This window comes from Perna viridis, chromosome 8 (assembly GCF_037379345.1).
Source record: "Perna viridis isolate PV_CMFRI_1.1 ecotype Kerala chromosome 8, ASM3737934v1, whole genome shotgun sequence".
In the NCBI taxonomy this organism is placed as follows: Eukaryota; Metazoa; Mollusca; class Bivalvia; order Mytilida; family Mytilidae; genus Perna; species Perna viridis.
The window spans coordinates 9,187,445-9,204,338 of record NC_142452.1 but is presented as its reverse complement, the minus strand read 5'-3'; the positions used below and the strand labels follow the sequence as shown (position 1 = coordinate 9,204,338).

The window sequence follows — 16,894 nt, the reverse complement described above, 5'->3', positions numbered from 1 at the left end:
GTTAGTACCTCCGACTCAGCATCTTAAAGGTTTGTTGGAAACAAGGATATGAAAACTGTTGCCAGAAATGTTACTTAGAATTTTATTACATTAAAGAAATGTCATCTAATTGGGGTAGCTACTGAGTTTGAAAGTATTGTTCCACTCCCACTAGTTGATATTGGTTTTGGTACTGACAACTTGGAAGTAAAGATAATCAAGGATGATAATTCTTACTCAGTACAGAATAAGCCGGATAAGCCGGAAAATCACCATCCAGTTCCGTTTGATAGATTCATGACTACTAAGAGACGTCAGATTTTCTTAGGTCTCTTATGGTTAGGGCTTACCTGAACATTTGAGGGATTTATTAGACAGAAACGTTAAAGGTATTTCTACCGAACAGAAAGATCAAGTCTTCAAATTGTTGACAGACTTTCAGGGTATATTTGCTAAAAATGACTTAGATCAGGGTTTGCGGGGGACATCAAGCATTGGATTACCACTGGAAATGCTAAACTAGTAAAACACACCCTTGAGAGGACACCATTGAAATTTGAATGTGAGGAAGAGAAACATCTACAGAAGATGCTGAATAAAGGTGTTGTCCAACCATCAGTTTCGGAGTGGACCCGTTGTCCAGTTCTAGTGCGGAAAAAAGATGGGAGTATTCGGTACTGCTTAGAATATCGTTGCCTCAATAACGTAGAATATCGTTGCCTCAATAACGTTACCATTAAAGATGAATTCCAATTGCCAACATAGAGTGATGTCTGGATACGCTGAGGGGGGGCGTCTGGATGGCAATAGACATGACAGCAGGATGCTGGCAACTAGAAATTGATCCAGAAGATAAAAAACGTCATAAAACGGCATTTGTAACGCGGTATGGTCTGATTTAGCATTTACGCCTTTCTTTCGGTCTTTGTAATTCTCCGGCAACCTTTCGCAGGGTGTTGCAGTTAGTTCTACAGGGTCTTTCCTGGAAGGTTTGACCTACCTGGATGATGCTATCATAATAGGGAGGAGGTTTGAAGATCATATTCACAAACTTAGAAATGTCCTGAGACTCTTCCATAGTTATAATGTCAAACTGAAACCGTCAACATTCAATCTTTTTCAAAAACAAGTCAAGTTTCTTGGTAAGATAGTCAACCAGGATGTAATTTAAGTTGACCCAAAAATGTCGAAATAGTACATAACTGGCCTGCACCGAAAAACAGAAAGGAGATTGAATCCTCTTTCCTTGTGTTTACCAATTATCACCGAGATCACGTACCAAAATATGCCTAGCTGTCAACATCTTTGCATTCATTGACTGGTCCAAAAGTGATTTTTAAGTGGGAACCTTGTCATCAGGCTGCTTTTGAGAGATTAAAGAAAGCTTCTCCATTTTCAGCGTATTCAGAGCCTAATGGTACTTTCATTTTGGATGTAGATGCTTCAGAGAATTTCAGCAGAAATAAGTCAGACACAGCATGGGAGGTTAGTGGTTATTGGGTTTGCCAGCTACGTTTTAACACCGAACCCAGAGAAAATATTATACCACGAGAAAGAGCTTCTAGAGTGTAAGGCTGATGCTAATGCCCTGCTACGTGGTGGCTGTAAGTATTGTACCAGGGCGAGAAACCAGTGGGAGACTTTTGAGGTTGAAGTAGAAGATGAGCAAGCACTCTTTCAACTGCATATACATGATCATTCTCTGCTAACTATTATAGCCTAGTTAAGATCCTCATGCAATCCAACTTCTCAGGAGATGCAGCTAGCTTACACTGTGATTAGATATGTTTGGCTTTGAAAGGTGCAACTGAGATTGAAAGATAATCTCTTATTCCATTTTTCGGAGGATACTTTAATCCCAAGGCTGTTGTTTGTGATACATGATAAGATGAAGCAGAAAGTTTAAAGGTACTTTCATGATTTACGTTCCAGCGGACATCTTGGACAAGACAAAACATTAATCAAAACTGAAGAAAAGGTTGTATTGGTATTACAAGTCCACTGATTATTAATTATATGTTTCCTTATGCTCAGTGTGTTATCATCAGGAGAAATCCAGTTTGTAAGCTAGGGCAGAACTAGGTTAATATCATGCTGGAATTCCTTTTGAGAGGCTACATCTTGACATCCTAGGTTCCCTGCCTGTAAAACCAAAGGAAACCAATATGATTGATTGATTGATTTATTGTTGGGGTTTAACGTCCAAGCAGCAATATTTCAGCTATATTCAGACGATGAACATGAAAGTGATGATAAAATGAACATGAAATGATGAAATGAAAAATGGATGGGACACAAGGACAGTAGGGTCGACAAATTTTAATTGCCACTAGAAAAAGGAAGGGATGGGTAAGGTCGGGCAATTTAGCCTCCTGAGGCGGAGCGCAAAGGTTCCTACTCTTATCGAATACCACAGCAGGGTTCTTTAACCACTATGGTTTGCGGTCAGGTTTTCCGTATTACAGCCTGACAACCCCAGCATGTAACACACCAAGGGTACCCCATTCCACCACCTGGGGCACACATCCCAGTTACTCTGTGGGCAGAGCGCCTAGCCCCCGGCTAGGTTTCTGGGCACTATTTAGTCGCCTTATACGACAAGCTTAGCGCTGCTGCAGGCCTATTCTTTTAACACCCGCACCTGCACGGGGCGAAACAAATATGTGATACGGTTGCCCGAGCTCTGATGGATAGTACAATTTCACGATTTAGTCGTTCCCTAGAGTTACATACGGATCAGGGTAATAGTGTAGATGGTTCTCTCCTTCGTCAACTCTGTGACTTGTTATAAATTGAAAAAAAAGAAAAACAACATATCATCCGGCATCAAAGGGGCTAGTAGAAAGGTATAACAGAGTTCTCAGTCAGACCTTAAAATGTTACATTAAGATGCAAGAAAGCAACTTGGATTCGCATCTTCAGCAACCGACAGATGTTATTCGCTCTACAGAAAATCGGCTGAGAGGATTAACTACACACCTTATGGTTCTTGGAAGGGAAAACAGGCAGCCACTTAGTCTTACGCCAGGGATTTAAGTTTACGATAGACAGGATTCGGTGTCTCTTTACGCGAAAGAGTTGCGAGATTGGATTGTCTCATTCACAGCCATCAATTTGCCCGTGATAACCTGAACATAGCGAAATGGCACCAGAGAACGGATAACAGCATTAAATTAAATGAACTTTTTTAAGGTTGGAGATGTGGTGTACAAGACAGATTCTGCAAGGATTTGTTTGTTTGTTTGTTTGTTTGTTTGTTTGTTGGGGTTTAACGTCCGAGCAGCAATATTTCAGCTATATTCAGACGATGAACATGATAAAATGAAAATGAAATGATGAAGAAATGAAAAAGAGATGGGACACAAGGACAATGGGGTCGACAAATTTTGATTGCCACTGGAAATAGGGAGAGGTGGGTAAGGTCGGGCAATTTAGCCTCCTGTGGCGGAGCCTTATGGTTCCTACTCCGGGAGAATACCACAGTAGGGTTCTTTAACGTGCAAGGAACGTGGAATCCTTCCCAACACGGTGCGCTACTGTGGTTTGCGGTCAGGTTTTCCGTATTATAGCCTGACAACCCCAGCATGTAACACGCCAGGGGTACCCCATTCAACCACCTGGGGCACACATCACAGTTGCTCTGTGGGCAAAGCGCCCTAGCCCCCGGCTATGGTTCTGAGCACTATTTAGTCGCCTTTTACGACAAGCTTAGCGCTGCTGCAGGCCTATTCTTTTAACACCCGGACCTGCACGGGGCGATTTTGCGAGGAAAGTAGGTATTTGTCAAAAATTGATAAATTTACGGGGGTTAAATCTGCAGTCCTGTACACAATTAAGAATAGACCAAATGAAGACGTTATCCACCATGATAGGTTGAAGATCTGTTTCGATATAGAGGTTCCTACTTGCGATTTCAATTTGAATTGGTTGTTCTCTGAGAAACCGGATTATTAGTCAGACTTTCTAGCTGATCTAGATTTTACACAGCTGGACTCCCAGGCAGACATAGAAATTTCAGTAGGAAATTCTAATTTTGATAATTTAGGTTTAGAGTGGGATCAGACACAGACATGTTTCACCAAAGAGGACTGGGACACTCTGTTCACTTTGTCTAAACACTCAGGTGATGAAACATTGTCTTATAGTATTTAAGAATCACAAGAATATGATTCAGACTCTCTCAAATCTCTGGGAGACTCAGATTCTGGACAGAAGAGCACCAGAACTAGAAGGAAGCCGGTGTACCTTCATGATTATATTTTGCAAATATTTGTATGAGTTAGATGTACATTTGTTCATAGCTTTGCTTTGAGTGATGTAAAATTTTTCTTTTTTTATTTTATATTTCAAACATGGAAGAGAAGGGAACAGAGGATGGGGATTGTGAGGAGGAGGGTATGCCTAAAGAGTTTGTTTCACCAAAGATCAGCAGCAGCAGCAGCAGCAGCAGCAGTACAAACAGAAAGACATCTAGACCGCGTTGTATTTGTACTGGTAGGTTACCAATGTAAGGAGACATGTGTTGGTAGCTCATCTACTTTGGATTACAGCACCTCTGACAACATGCTTGTCTCACCAGATTCAGTTTGGAAAACTTGGAGCCTTTCGAATACATCAAGAAAATTTACATAATGGAGATGACTCACATGGCTATAATTCTTCTCAGCTAAAGAGTGGGTACAACAAATGTGTGGATTACTTTTGGAATTATGCTCAGGTTAGGTATGTAATATATTGAATGATTTACTACAATTAGTTCGAAAATCCTTTGATTATAGTCACGTTCTACAGGAGGCTAAATTACACGATCCTACCCACATCTTCCTATTTCCAGTGGCAATTAAATTTTGTCAACCATACTATCCTTGCATCCCATCCCAATTTTCATTTCATCATAATTTCATATTCATTTTATTACCCAGTTCATCGCCTTGTTATAGCTGGCATATTGCTGCTTGTGCGTTAAACCCTAACAGTCAATCAATTAATCTGATTTTAGTCAATGCTCAAAAACATTATTTCATCCAAATGATATTCCGTTTGTACACACTCCGTTTATATCCGCCTTCAACAAATGCAATGAGCTCCAAACAGAAGGCGAGCACTCAGCATAACGAACTAATTTTATTCATTCGTTACTGCACAGGAAGATTTTGGCACTCCTTATTTAAAAGACAGGGGACTCAGAGAACTTTATTCATTTTAAATAAAAAGCATCTCTATTATTATGTGTTTCATGCCGACTTGTCATCTAGTAAAACTACTTTATTATATTTATCTATTTATAAGGCTTATATCAAGTCTTAATTATTTCGGACTTAATTATCATAGTTTCCTTTCAAATCTTGTTTGTAATATCCCAATATTTGGAGGTAATACTTCTGAAAAATAAAGATATTATGCTTATACAAAATCCTTTTTTTCACATTTCAGGGAGAGGGGCGTAAACCCGGCAGGCCCGACCTTGGATTCCTGTTTGCAGTCTGAGCTCTTTTCCAAAGTGTATCGCCGAAGAGATTATGTCGAAAGAAATCTAATTAACATGATTAAAATATAATAACAAAATCATCATTTTTAAGTAATATACTCCAATCTTATCTATAGGCAATGTATCTAAATATACTAAACAAACTACAGGGTTTTCAGTAAAATATTTCCCTAGATCGTTTAAATAAAAAGCAAATAGACAGGGAGACAATTTTTCTCCCTACCGAACACCAATTTCACAAGGGAAATAACCTGTTTTTATTCCCCCAAATTGAAAGAGCAACCAAGGGAACCAACGCTACAGGGCAATCAAAAGTATGCAATCCAGGGACAAAGACCAGACATGGAAAACAGACATACACAACCAAGAACATAAAGTAACTAAAATCATACATATAAAGTAACAAAAGCAAATGAGCAACTCGGACTCCACTAAAAACTGGGAGCATGGACCAGGTGCACCGGTAGGGTAAGCGTCCTCTGCTTTTCTAGAAACACCCGCCAAGCTACTCATAAAAAGTCAAGTCCGGGGTAGACAAACGAGGATAGGAAAACTATAACCCGTTGAATAAATTAGTTGTCATGGTGCTGATGGATACACCATAACGATCCACGAGTTCATGATGACGACCATTAAACTTCTGTAGTGACGACTTCAATCTTGTAGCAACCCTGTTGCAGAAGACTATTTGTTAGAGTTTTAGCGCGATACAAAATGTCTGCGTACTCTGGCATAACGTATGAGTTGTGATATGAACACTCCATACGCAGGAGCCGAAGGGATGTTGCCACAGATGAAAGGAAAGTTGACAATTCTGAATGTAAAGTCATCACGTTTGTCGTAAAGTTTGGTCAATAGTTTTCCTTTACCATCGATTTCTAAGTATAGATCAAGATATAAGGCTGACTTCACAGTGTCTGTAGTATCCTTTATCTCAAGTTCTTTTGGGTAGATGCAACGTATCAAATCCCCGAAATAAGGATTGATTAAAGATAATACGTCATCTATATAGCGGAACCTGAGATTGAAGGATCTAGCCAAACGATATTCTTTCTTTCTGATCAGATCAGACATAAAGCTGATGAACACATGACTTGATATCATTATACATATTATAGACCAATCTGAAGTGTTTTCCATCAATGACTGATTTTAGAACTTTTTGATAAAGTCCCGCGCGCCAAACTGGCAAAAGCCTTCCTGTCTATAAATGCACAACAAAATCTGCCTGAGGATAAGTAGAACGAAATAAGGGAATGTACTATAAAAATATTGCCCTGAACAGATTAACCTCTCCGAAAACAACCCTAGGAATTCGAGATAAATCAGATATAATTGGAAAAGTTGTTAAGTCTAGTGTTCAATATAGAGGTAAAAACTTTACCGAGATTAGAAATAAGACAAATAGCTCTATTATCATTCAAATTACTTTGATACCCTTAGTTTTAATAAACAGGTTCGATAATCCCCCTAAACCAGACATATGGGATTATATCACTATACAATACATTGTTAAACAATTTAAGATATATAGGCATAATTAAATTAATTTTACTTTTAATATACTCATTGACAATACCATCTTCAGCAGCCGCCTTGCAATTGTTCGAGCCCTTTAAAGCTTTTAATACTTCATCTACATTTGTATCATAGTCTAATATATCAACTGAATTTGGATCATAGATAAGATCAAAGTCTGGGTTGTCATCATTAACTGTATCATTGTCAGCGTTTAAAGATTTGAAGTAATTGTAAAGCTGATCAGCCGAGATTTATGCATCGTCACATCCACCTTTTTTATTACTGTAAACGTGTTAATTTTCGCGGATTCTGTCAAGTGAACATATTCGCGGGTATCAATTGACAAATTGATTTTTAAAAAATGATTAGGGCTGTATAGTGTTAAAAAGCAATTTCGCGGTAACCATATTTCACTCTTTTGTGTCCACCGCGAAAATAACGAAAATTAATACGTTTACAGTAAGTCGATTTAAAAGTTCCATAATTCCTTTGGCTTTGTTTTGGCTGTTTGTCTCAGACTATTTTCCATTTTATGTTGATAGTTTGTGTAGCTTATATTCATCTGTTGTTTATATCCACTACTTACATTTTTCAGTTCGTCTCTATTAACTGTGTCTATTTTTAACGAAACTGAATCTATTTCGTGCTTTATGGAATGGTGTCCTTGTTTCATTACACTACCCGTCGAACCAAACTTGAGATTTGTTTTACTGTTTATTATTATTATTATTATTATTATTATTATTATTATTATTATTGCGCGGGGGGGGGGCGTCCATTACTGAATGCTTGGGTTGCTGAGCTCTTAAAAGGACTGCCTATAGTGGTTTAAGTTCAGTAGTTTATTTGGTTCTCACCACATTCATGAAATATAATAATCATTTAAAACAACATGTAATAAAAACAATAAAATTTATGTATGTGCCATTCTTAAAAGAATTATGAAAGATTTTTAAAGAATACTAATTCAAACATACAACTTAAAAAGTGTTACAAATTACTTATAAATGTTCATAATATATACAACTGTTAACAATATAAAATGAAATATTGTGGCAGGTTTTGGCAACTACATTATAAACAGTATCCTCATTTAACAAATACATCTTTTTTTCTTCATCAGTTAATGTTGAAATATTAATATCAAAACTTAATATGTCGTTGATCATAGACTGTCTTAGATCCTTATATAACTGGTAAAAAACCTTGTATCGACAATCAAATGAAAAGTGTAGAGCATTGTGAACATAAGAAAATAGATGGTAAAACTGACATACATTTAACATCTTAAATGACACATGTTGACAAGTTTTTGACTAATTACTTAGTCACTACCTTTAAAACAACCATTATCAATATAAAGATAGTTTCTCGTGCAAAAATTAATGAGATTATATCCAAAAGTATAAGGGGGATGTATCTAAAGATTTTTTTTTTCAAAATTTAAAAATCATAAATATATTTCCTAGATTCATTATCACCTCCAAAATCCGCAAAAAATTCACAAATAGAGGCATCGGGAAAGACTCATAATAAGTGTTTGCATAACACTAAAATCTCCAACATTACAAACACATCTGTTAGTATTGGTAGCAAGATCTAACATTTCGTATTCAATTTCATTGATTGCTTCATTCGAGACATATTTTTAGTTTTCGGGGACAAATAAGTACTACCTAAAAGTAGGTTTTTTCTAACTGTAAGAGTTCTGGGTTAATATCAACCCATTGTTAATAATCACAATTTGAGTTGTGGAATTTAAAAAAAAAATTTTTTTCTAAATTCAAGATGCAATATCCATCAAGTTTTTACTGAGCGAAAAAGCAGTATCTTTTGAAGTAATAAATTCTTGAAATTTTGGATATTCCTGTTTCGATTATAGTCCACAAACATTGAGAAAAAGAAAGGTAATACATTCGTTCACTAATAACGGCCCCGTGTAGGTCCGGTTGTTAAAAGAATAGGCCTGCAGCAGCGCTAAGCTTGTCGTAGAAGGCGACTAAATAGTGCTTGGAACCCTAGCCGGGGATGTGTGCCCCAGGTGGTGGAATGGGGTACCCCTGGCGTGTTACATGCTGGGGTTGTCAGGCTATAATACGGAAAACCAGAACGCAAACAATAATGGTGCACCATGTTGGGAAAGATTCCACGTTCCTCGCACGTTAAAAAACCCTAGTGTGGTATTCTCCGGGAGTAGGAACCATAGGGTTCCGCCACAGGAGGTTAAATTGCCCGACCCTACCCACCTCTCCCTATTTCCAGTGGCAATCAAAATTTGTCGACCCTATTATCTTTGTGTCCCATCCTTATTTCATTTCATGTTCATTTTGTCATCCATTTCATGTTCATCGTCTGAATATAGCTGAAATATTGCTGCTCGGACGTTAAACTCCAACAATCAATCAATCAATCACTAATAACGGAACTGTTCGTTTCTTTTGCGCGTGGTCCTACATGTAGCTATTATGGGTATGTGGTGGTGGTGGTGGAAATTAACCATTTGGTGGCGGTGCAGTTTAAACACATTTTATTCCTAATTGGATTGGACATAAGTTATACCAGCTTACAAGAGTCCTTTCAACATAATTAATCAGCAATAAAACACTATATACAACATAAACAACTAATTGTGACAAAAACTGAATCAAGAACAGTATATATGTTATTATATATGATGAACTTGTCATTTCAATATCGTTATCTGAAACTAAAATTTAAAAAAAAGTATAAAAGAATGAAAAAAGGGGAAATATTAACAAGATGACGTTAAAATTGCTTGTCAAAACGCTTTGATTATTTGATGAATTATTGGGCTAATTTATATATATCTTTGTTTAAATCATCAGATAAGGTGTCATTTGAAGAAAGCAAAGGGTGGTCCTCGACTTGGTCCCGGATCATTGACTTGTTGAGGGGCGAAAGAAACCTGAAGGCCCATTTTTGCGGGCCTTGCGGTCTTGGTGGTCTCCAATAGGCATATGTCCTTGAAAGTGTGGATTATGGAAGCCTAGTGGTCCATCAAAACCTGGGCCTGGATATTGTTGCCCAATTAAGTTAAACACTTCTAATGGATGTATTTCACGATTTCCGATATTAAGTTTATCGAGAACAACACGTGCATTCTTGTACCGACAACGCTTCAAATATATTAGTTTTGGGATAAATTCCTTTCTCCGGTCATTTTTTCAGCAGGGTATTGCTGATGGACTGACACGTCACGCCTGTCCTTGAGTTTTTCAATTGCTGCAGCCCTAACTTTTTGATGGTCATTATATTTTGCGAATTTGGCAATTATATTCCGTCATTCCGATGCCTTAGTCTATGAACATTACTAACTTCTACATTTTCTTGATCAGTATTCAGATTAGTACTAATAATTTTTTTGACTTTACGGTTGTATTTGATAGAGTTGGGCTTTCATTTGCAGAAATTTTTGTTTTAATTGATTTTTTTCATACATAACTCTCTCTTTTCATTTTCATCTTCTACTTTACTGGCCCCGAGCAGGTCCGGGTGTCAAAATAATACGCCTACAGCAGCACTATGCTTCTCATAAAAGGCGACTAAATAGTGCTCAGAACCCTGTAGGGCTGGAACACTTGCTGCAGGGATGACAGGAGTCATGTTGATGGTGGGACGATCCTATGAGACCATAGTCATAGGCGTGCTTTGTTGAAAGTGCATATTGTTTTGGTACTGCGGATCGAGATTTATGGTCAGAACTTGTATTTGTTGACCGTAAATTGTCTATTTTCACATGTAATTACATGAGATAGCTCAAGTGAGCCGTTGTTTACATCGTTTCGCAAGTGATCGGTTTTCGTTTTATTTTCCTACGAATTCAAACGGCATTATAAGTAAATTTGATTAATTTAATGACTATATGATCATCAAGGACTGTCATGGACATCAGTTTGACTAAATAGCTGTGATATGAATGCACACGTCCACTCACTTCGACTCCATTAGCAGTACCCACATTTAATCATGTAAAGAAACAAATCTGATTGTTAAATACAGCTACTTATAATAAAAAATTTAAGATAAAACTGCGAATGTCTCAATCAATAACAATATTTTGTTCAATTCCATATTGGAATCCACATTTGCCCTCAATATTGAGATACACTGCATTATCGAATTCTTTTGCGTCTTGGGCATCCATTTCCTCTAGTAAGATCGTTCTCATGCTTCCTGTGTATTGACCCACGGTTTTCCTTTTGTAGTCATAAAATGTTCCCTTCACTTTCCCCTGTACGACTACTCTACAATTAAACCTATAGTTACAACGCGTTTCTTTTACTTGTAGCTTGGCAGTTACCTTAGAGTTCTTTGAGACGACAAGTTTTCCCTCAGTTGACCAAGTAAGAGTATGTTGCTCTTGGTTTTGAATGACATTTTGGATCGTGAATCCTTTTGAAAATCCAACCGAAGCCTTTTCGACAACTTGTGGCGCTTTCAGCGTAAGGTTGATGTTCCCGTTGATACTGTAACCTTTTGTTATTGAACTTGTACATGTAGCTGTTGTCGAACGTTCAGCTTTCAGAGTTTGTTCTTGTGCAGACTCACTGTTGTTTTCAAAAACTGTTGTGAATACGATATGTGTATCTGTATCGGTAGGAAGAATCGTTTCATCGTCATCTTCTTCATCATACTTAGGAGTCTCGGGTATAAACTTGACATCAGACCAATCCAGTTCTAGAGTAACCTTATTCTTCTGTCGACATTGCGATGTACACCACTTACGGCGTCCTTTATTGTGCACTTTCCATGCTCTCTCTCTTACTAATTTCTCTATATCAAGAACTCTACTTTGTCTTTCGTTTTCTCCCTGAAATATACAGTCGAAAGATAATAATTCACTTAAAGGACATTCTACTGTTACATGGCCCATCGTCGGGTCAGTGTGAAGTAAATTGTTAAAAAACGGAGGCGTTGCCCAGACTACGAGACGTTTTAGTTTAAAGATATTTTATTTCAAAGATTACATCAATACATGATATGACGATATTATAATACAACACAATGATTCGGAAACAAACTGAAACTTATGTTAATCCATTTCATAATAAAAATATATGTATCGAAATTGAAGAGGGATAGATAGGAAAATATATAAAAAGGGTATTGAGGAGTTAAAATGCACTGAAGATAACACACAATAAAAAGAGATATATTATATACACAATTAAGCATTGACAAATCGTTTACTTTTTTAAATGTAAGTTTGCAACTTTCAGAATAAATCTGTATTTAGTTCTAAAGTTAAAGCATCAGACTTTTTGAGAACAATGTCAATATCGATATGGAAATTCAAAGTATGTATTGTGTTACGTCGAATCTCTGAGTAATTGTTACATTCAAGTAAAAAGTGGCTGTTTGTTTGTCTTTGTCCGCAGATACAGTTTGAACTAGCCACCAGACCTCGCCTGTACAAATGCTCATTGAGAGAGCTGTTGTCCATGCGCAATCTGGCGTGCAAGACCTGAACGGATCAACTACCAATATTATAGTACATTGAAATTTTACGATTATTCGAAATATTAATACGCGTTTTGAATATATTCAAGGACCTAGAATCACGAGTGGTGACTTGGAAGGTCGTTCCACATTTTGATAGTGGACGGCAGAAAATAATTGGAGTATAATGACGTCCTAGTACGAAACTCGGTTAAGTTATGTGATTGGCGGGTAAAGTGGTCATATATGTTAGCCCGCGCATTTGGCACCAGGGTACTCAAACACTCGGGGATATCACCATTCACCATCCTATACATCATCACATGTTTATGTTTTTTCATCCTATCGGAGAGTTTTCCCCCAATTGGTTTCGCGATATAGCTCGTCCAGCGATATTAATTAAACCTGTAACAATTCGCATGGCTTCTACTTGGACTCTCTCGATCTTGTTAATTAAGATTTGTAAATCGTTATCCCACACAACGTCTCCGTATTCTAAGATCGGTCTGATAAACCACATATATATTTTTTCTAGAGTAAAACGATCAAGAACCAATCGCACTTGTCATAGAATATTAATCCTATTGTATGCCTTTCATGATATAATCAACATGATCATGGCAGGAACCGTCGTCGGAGAAATAGATACCGAGATGCTTGTGACTGGTGACCTCTTGAAGAACAGAATTATTCATCTTTAAAAGAGGGTGGTTTTGTCTTGCATGTTTACATGTTATCAACATCGCTTCCGTTGTATGAGGATTAAATCGCACCAACCATCGCTTAGCCCATTGGTGGATTTTTTCCATATCACTATTTAATGTTCGAGTTGCAATATCTTGCGTCTCTACTATGGCATAAAGACTAGTGTCGTCGGCGAATGATTAAATACAAGCATCGATGTCGTTAATAATAACAAGAAATAATATGGAGCCGAGTACAGATCCTTGCGGAACTCAAGCTCTCACTGGTTTCCAACTAGAAAAGCAACCGTTTGAAACAACTCGCTGATGTTGGTCCGACATATAACTACTAAACCATCGCAAAAGACGTCCTGTTTTACCGTACTGTTGTAATTTGTATAGTAAGCCTCTATGGCAAACACGATCAAAGGCCTTCGCAGAACCCAACGTCAATTTCCTTACCGTTATCCAAAGCTTGACCGAATGAATTTGAAATATCTAGTAGTTAGTTGATAGCTGAGTCAACATGAGTAAATCCAGATTGGTGTTGAGTAATAATCCGATCACTCTCAGAAAATTATGTACGTGCTTATAAACCCAACGTTCCATGCATTTTGAAATAATACTCAGTAGCGAAATAGGCCGATAATGTTTAACTTCTCGCGCATTTCCGCCCCCGTGCAGGTCCGGGTGTTAAAAGAATAGGCCTGCAGCAGCGCTAAGCTTGTCGTAAAAGGCGACTAAATAGTGCTCAGAACCATAGCCGGGGGCTAGGGTGCTCTGCCCACAGAGCAACTGGGATGTGTGCCCCAGGTGGTGGAATGGGGTACCCCTGGCATGTTACATGCTGGGGTTGTCAGGCTATAATACGGAAAACCTGACCGCAAACCATAGTGGTGCACCGTGTTGGGAAAGATTCCACGTTCCTCGCACGTTAAAGAACCCTGCTGTGCTATTTGATGGGAGTAGGGACCTTTGTGCTCCGCCACAGGAGGCTAAATTGCCTGAACCTACCCATCTCTCCCTTTTCTTATGGCAATCAAAATTGACGACCCTTTTTTCCTTGTGTCCCATCCCATTTTTCATGTCATGTTCATTTTATCACCCACTTCATGTTCATTGTCTGAATATAGCTGAAATATTGCTGCTCGGGCGTTAATCCCCAACAATCAATCAATCAATCAACCGATAATGAGATGTATTCTATTGACACTTACTAAATGCTTATCTGCAAGGGATTGATTGATTATTTGGTGTTTAAACGCTTAAAGAGCAATATTTCAGCTATATTCAGGCATTGAACATAAAATGGAAGATAAAATGAACATGAAAATGATGATGGAATTAGAAATTGGATAGGACACAAGGAAAATGATACAAGGGTATAATCCAGTGTACACAACCCAGTTGCTCTGTTGGTAAAGTGCCCAATGGTACCGAGCACTACTGAGTCGCCTTTTACTACAAACTTAGAGCTGCTGTAGTCTTATTTTTTTTTCACATCCGCACCTGTACGGGACATCTTCAAGGGGAACTAATGTATGGGGCCTAAGTAAGTACAATTGTTACTAACGCATTCTTCTCTGTGACCGACGCAGAAAGAAAACCAACTATGTAATAATGATGATGATAATATAGATATATAATCTTAACGAACTAGGGTAACTGAAGACAAAATAGATAAAAATGAAATAAGGTGGATATCTTATATGAAATAAACCATTTAGTGATAGAATTATTTGTGCGTTTTATATTCTATGTACTTTTGGTTCTTTTTGGTTTTTATTTTACGTTATAATTAAAGATTTATGTAACTTACAAAGTCCACAAAGTCAGGTCTTGCACAACATATTAGTTCTAAGAGTGACATCGTTGGTGGTCTTTAGGACAATCTAAGAGTTCCACTGGTAGGTGGACCTGAAGACTAAAAAAATAAATCAAACCATAAACAACAATGACGTATCTGTTTATGTATGAATTTCAAGTTTTTTAGACTTAAACTTTGGACTTTTTAGTTCACTTCACATTGTACCTGGTTTAAAACTACATAGATGAAGCAAATGTAGTACAAATTATCAATTGTCGTATGTTTTCGATTGTTATGAAGAACATATTTCTCCTTGAAAATGAATTTAATGATTGATTGATTGTTGGGGTCTAACGCCCGAGCAGCAATATTTCAGCTATATTCAGGCGATGAATATGAAAGGGATGATAAAATTGAACATGATATGATGATGATGATGAAATGAAAAAGGGGTGGGACACAAGGATAATAGGGTCGGCAAATTTTGATTGCTACAAGATAAAACGGAGGGATGGGTAGGGTCGGGCAATTTAGCCTCCTGTGGCGGTGCATAAAGGTTCCTACCCCTATCGAATACCACAGCAGAGTTCTTTAACGTGCGAGGAGCGTGGCATCTTTCCCAACACGTGCATCGCTATGGTCCGTATTATAGCCGGACAACCCCAGCATAGAACACGCCAGGGGTACTCCATTCCACCACCTGGGGCACACATATCCCAGTTGCTCTGTGGGCAGAGCGCCTGGCCCCCGGCTAGTTTTCTGAGTACTATTTTTACTTATTTTGTAGTTATACAGATGGACAGATAATAAACATTTGATATTAATGGTATCAATTCAAATGAACATAAACATAGACTTGAAATAAGTCTACATACGAGGCGAAAACGTTATCACGAGACCATTTATCGAGTGGTTGCAATGACGGAAGTAAGTTAAAGCGAAAACTAAACCCGAAAGACTTACGTATATCTTATTGATTTAAGCTGACTGATGGTATTCTAAATGAAACATCAATCAATACAGATTTCTTAACTCAGAAACATCCAAATGTTCACTTGCTTCGATGCCCAATTCAGATAGGTGATGTTGAAATAAAACACATGGCTAAATTGTTAGAAAAAAAATACAGCCAGACATTACATCAATGATCGACCGTATTCCTGAAATAGCCGATATTATTAAATGAAGACGTCACGGATGAATGTAAAATACTATAATCGATAGATATAATAATACGACAAAGAGACCAATGAAATATAAAATCAATTGTATCTTTTATTGTATCTCAATTTACATGATCAAATTACGTTATTATTCCACTTAATGCATGTATGCGTATCAAATAAATTTGTACTTATCAGGATTAATTCTTTTACAGACCACGATAATCATAAATATATTTACAATACACAAGACAATCTTTCAAAATAGCAAGAAGAACCTACCTTGAATTTCCCCAACAAATTCAGCGTCAGCATTTATAAACAACATCGATCAGGATGGCGGTAACGAGAAACCGGAAATACACGCTCATGTCGGAAATTACAAATTAAAAGTGAAGATTATCTCCTGAATAACTGATGCGGAAGTAATTTTACTCGGTCCTAAATAAGTATATTTTTAGAAAATAGTCATTTAGTGCTTAATTGTTATACTCTGGTAAATAAAAATCACATTTTAAATATAAGAAAATCCCATTTTATAATTGTAAAAAAACTAGATACCCGAATATTACAAGAATGAAATGATATCATTTTTCATTAACATTCAGGTTCAGTGCATTTTGGCCGTTTCAGTAAATATATGTCCTACTAGTGTCTCAACCTAGAAGATCAAAATATTTATTTTCGACTAAGTCAGGATTAGATTCATATGAAAAATCGTCCAAGCATGAGCATGCAACTGAGGTGGTAGATCAGGGTCAAAGCAAAAATATATGTAGGTCAGTTGTTATAG

The 16,894-nt window shown here is 37.4% G+C and overlaps 1 protein-coding gene across 4 annotated transcripts; it reads right to left on the bottom strand.

Moving 5' to 3' along the window:
• Window positions 1-7,812: 7,812 nt before the first annotated feature.
• On the bottom strand, window positions 7,813-16,545 carry LOC148609219 (uncharacterized). Of its 4 annotated transcripts, none has more exons than XM_088541018.1 (3): window positions 16,384-16,537; window positions 14,951-15,055; window positions 7,813-11,819 (listed from the first exon to the last, which is right to left on the bottom strand). In XM_088541018.1, exons 2-3 carry the CDS (start codon window positions 14,999-15,001, stop codon window positions 11,049-11,051), a joined length of 822 nt encoding a protein of 273 aa, XP_088397144.1. In that variant the 5' UTR covers window positions 15,002-15,055; window positions 16,384-16,537; the 3' UTR covers window positions 7,813-11,048. The 4 variants fall into 4 exon arrangements, with proteins under 4 accessions (XP_088397144.1, XP_088397147.1, XP_088397145.1 ...); XM_088541021.1 differs by lacking the exon at window positions 16,384-16,537 and adding an exon at window positions 16,343-16,364; XM_088541019.1 differs by lacking the exon at window positions 16,384-16,537 and adding an exon at window positions 15,902-16,167.
• Between the last annotated feature and the right edge of the window lie 349 nt (window positions 16,546-16,894).

What these genes read in the sequence shown, in the direction of transcription:
- LOC148609219 (XM_088541018.1), bottom strand. Translation starts at nt 15,001, where the DNA reads ATGTCACTCTTAGAACTAATATGTTGTGCAAGACCTGACTTTGTGGAC. An exon ending in GACCTGACTTTGTGGACTTT is followed by an intron (nt 11,820 to 14,950) that starts GTAAGTTACATA and finishes TGTATATTTCAG; the next exon opens with GGAGAAAACGAAAGACAAAG.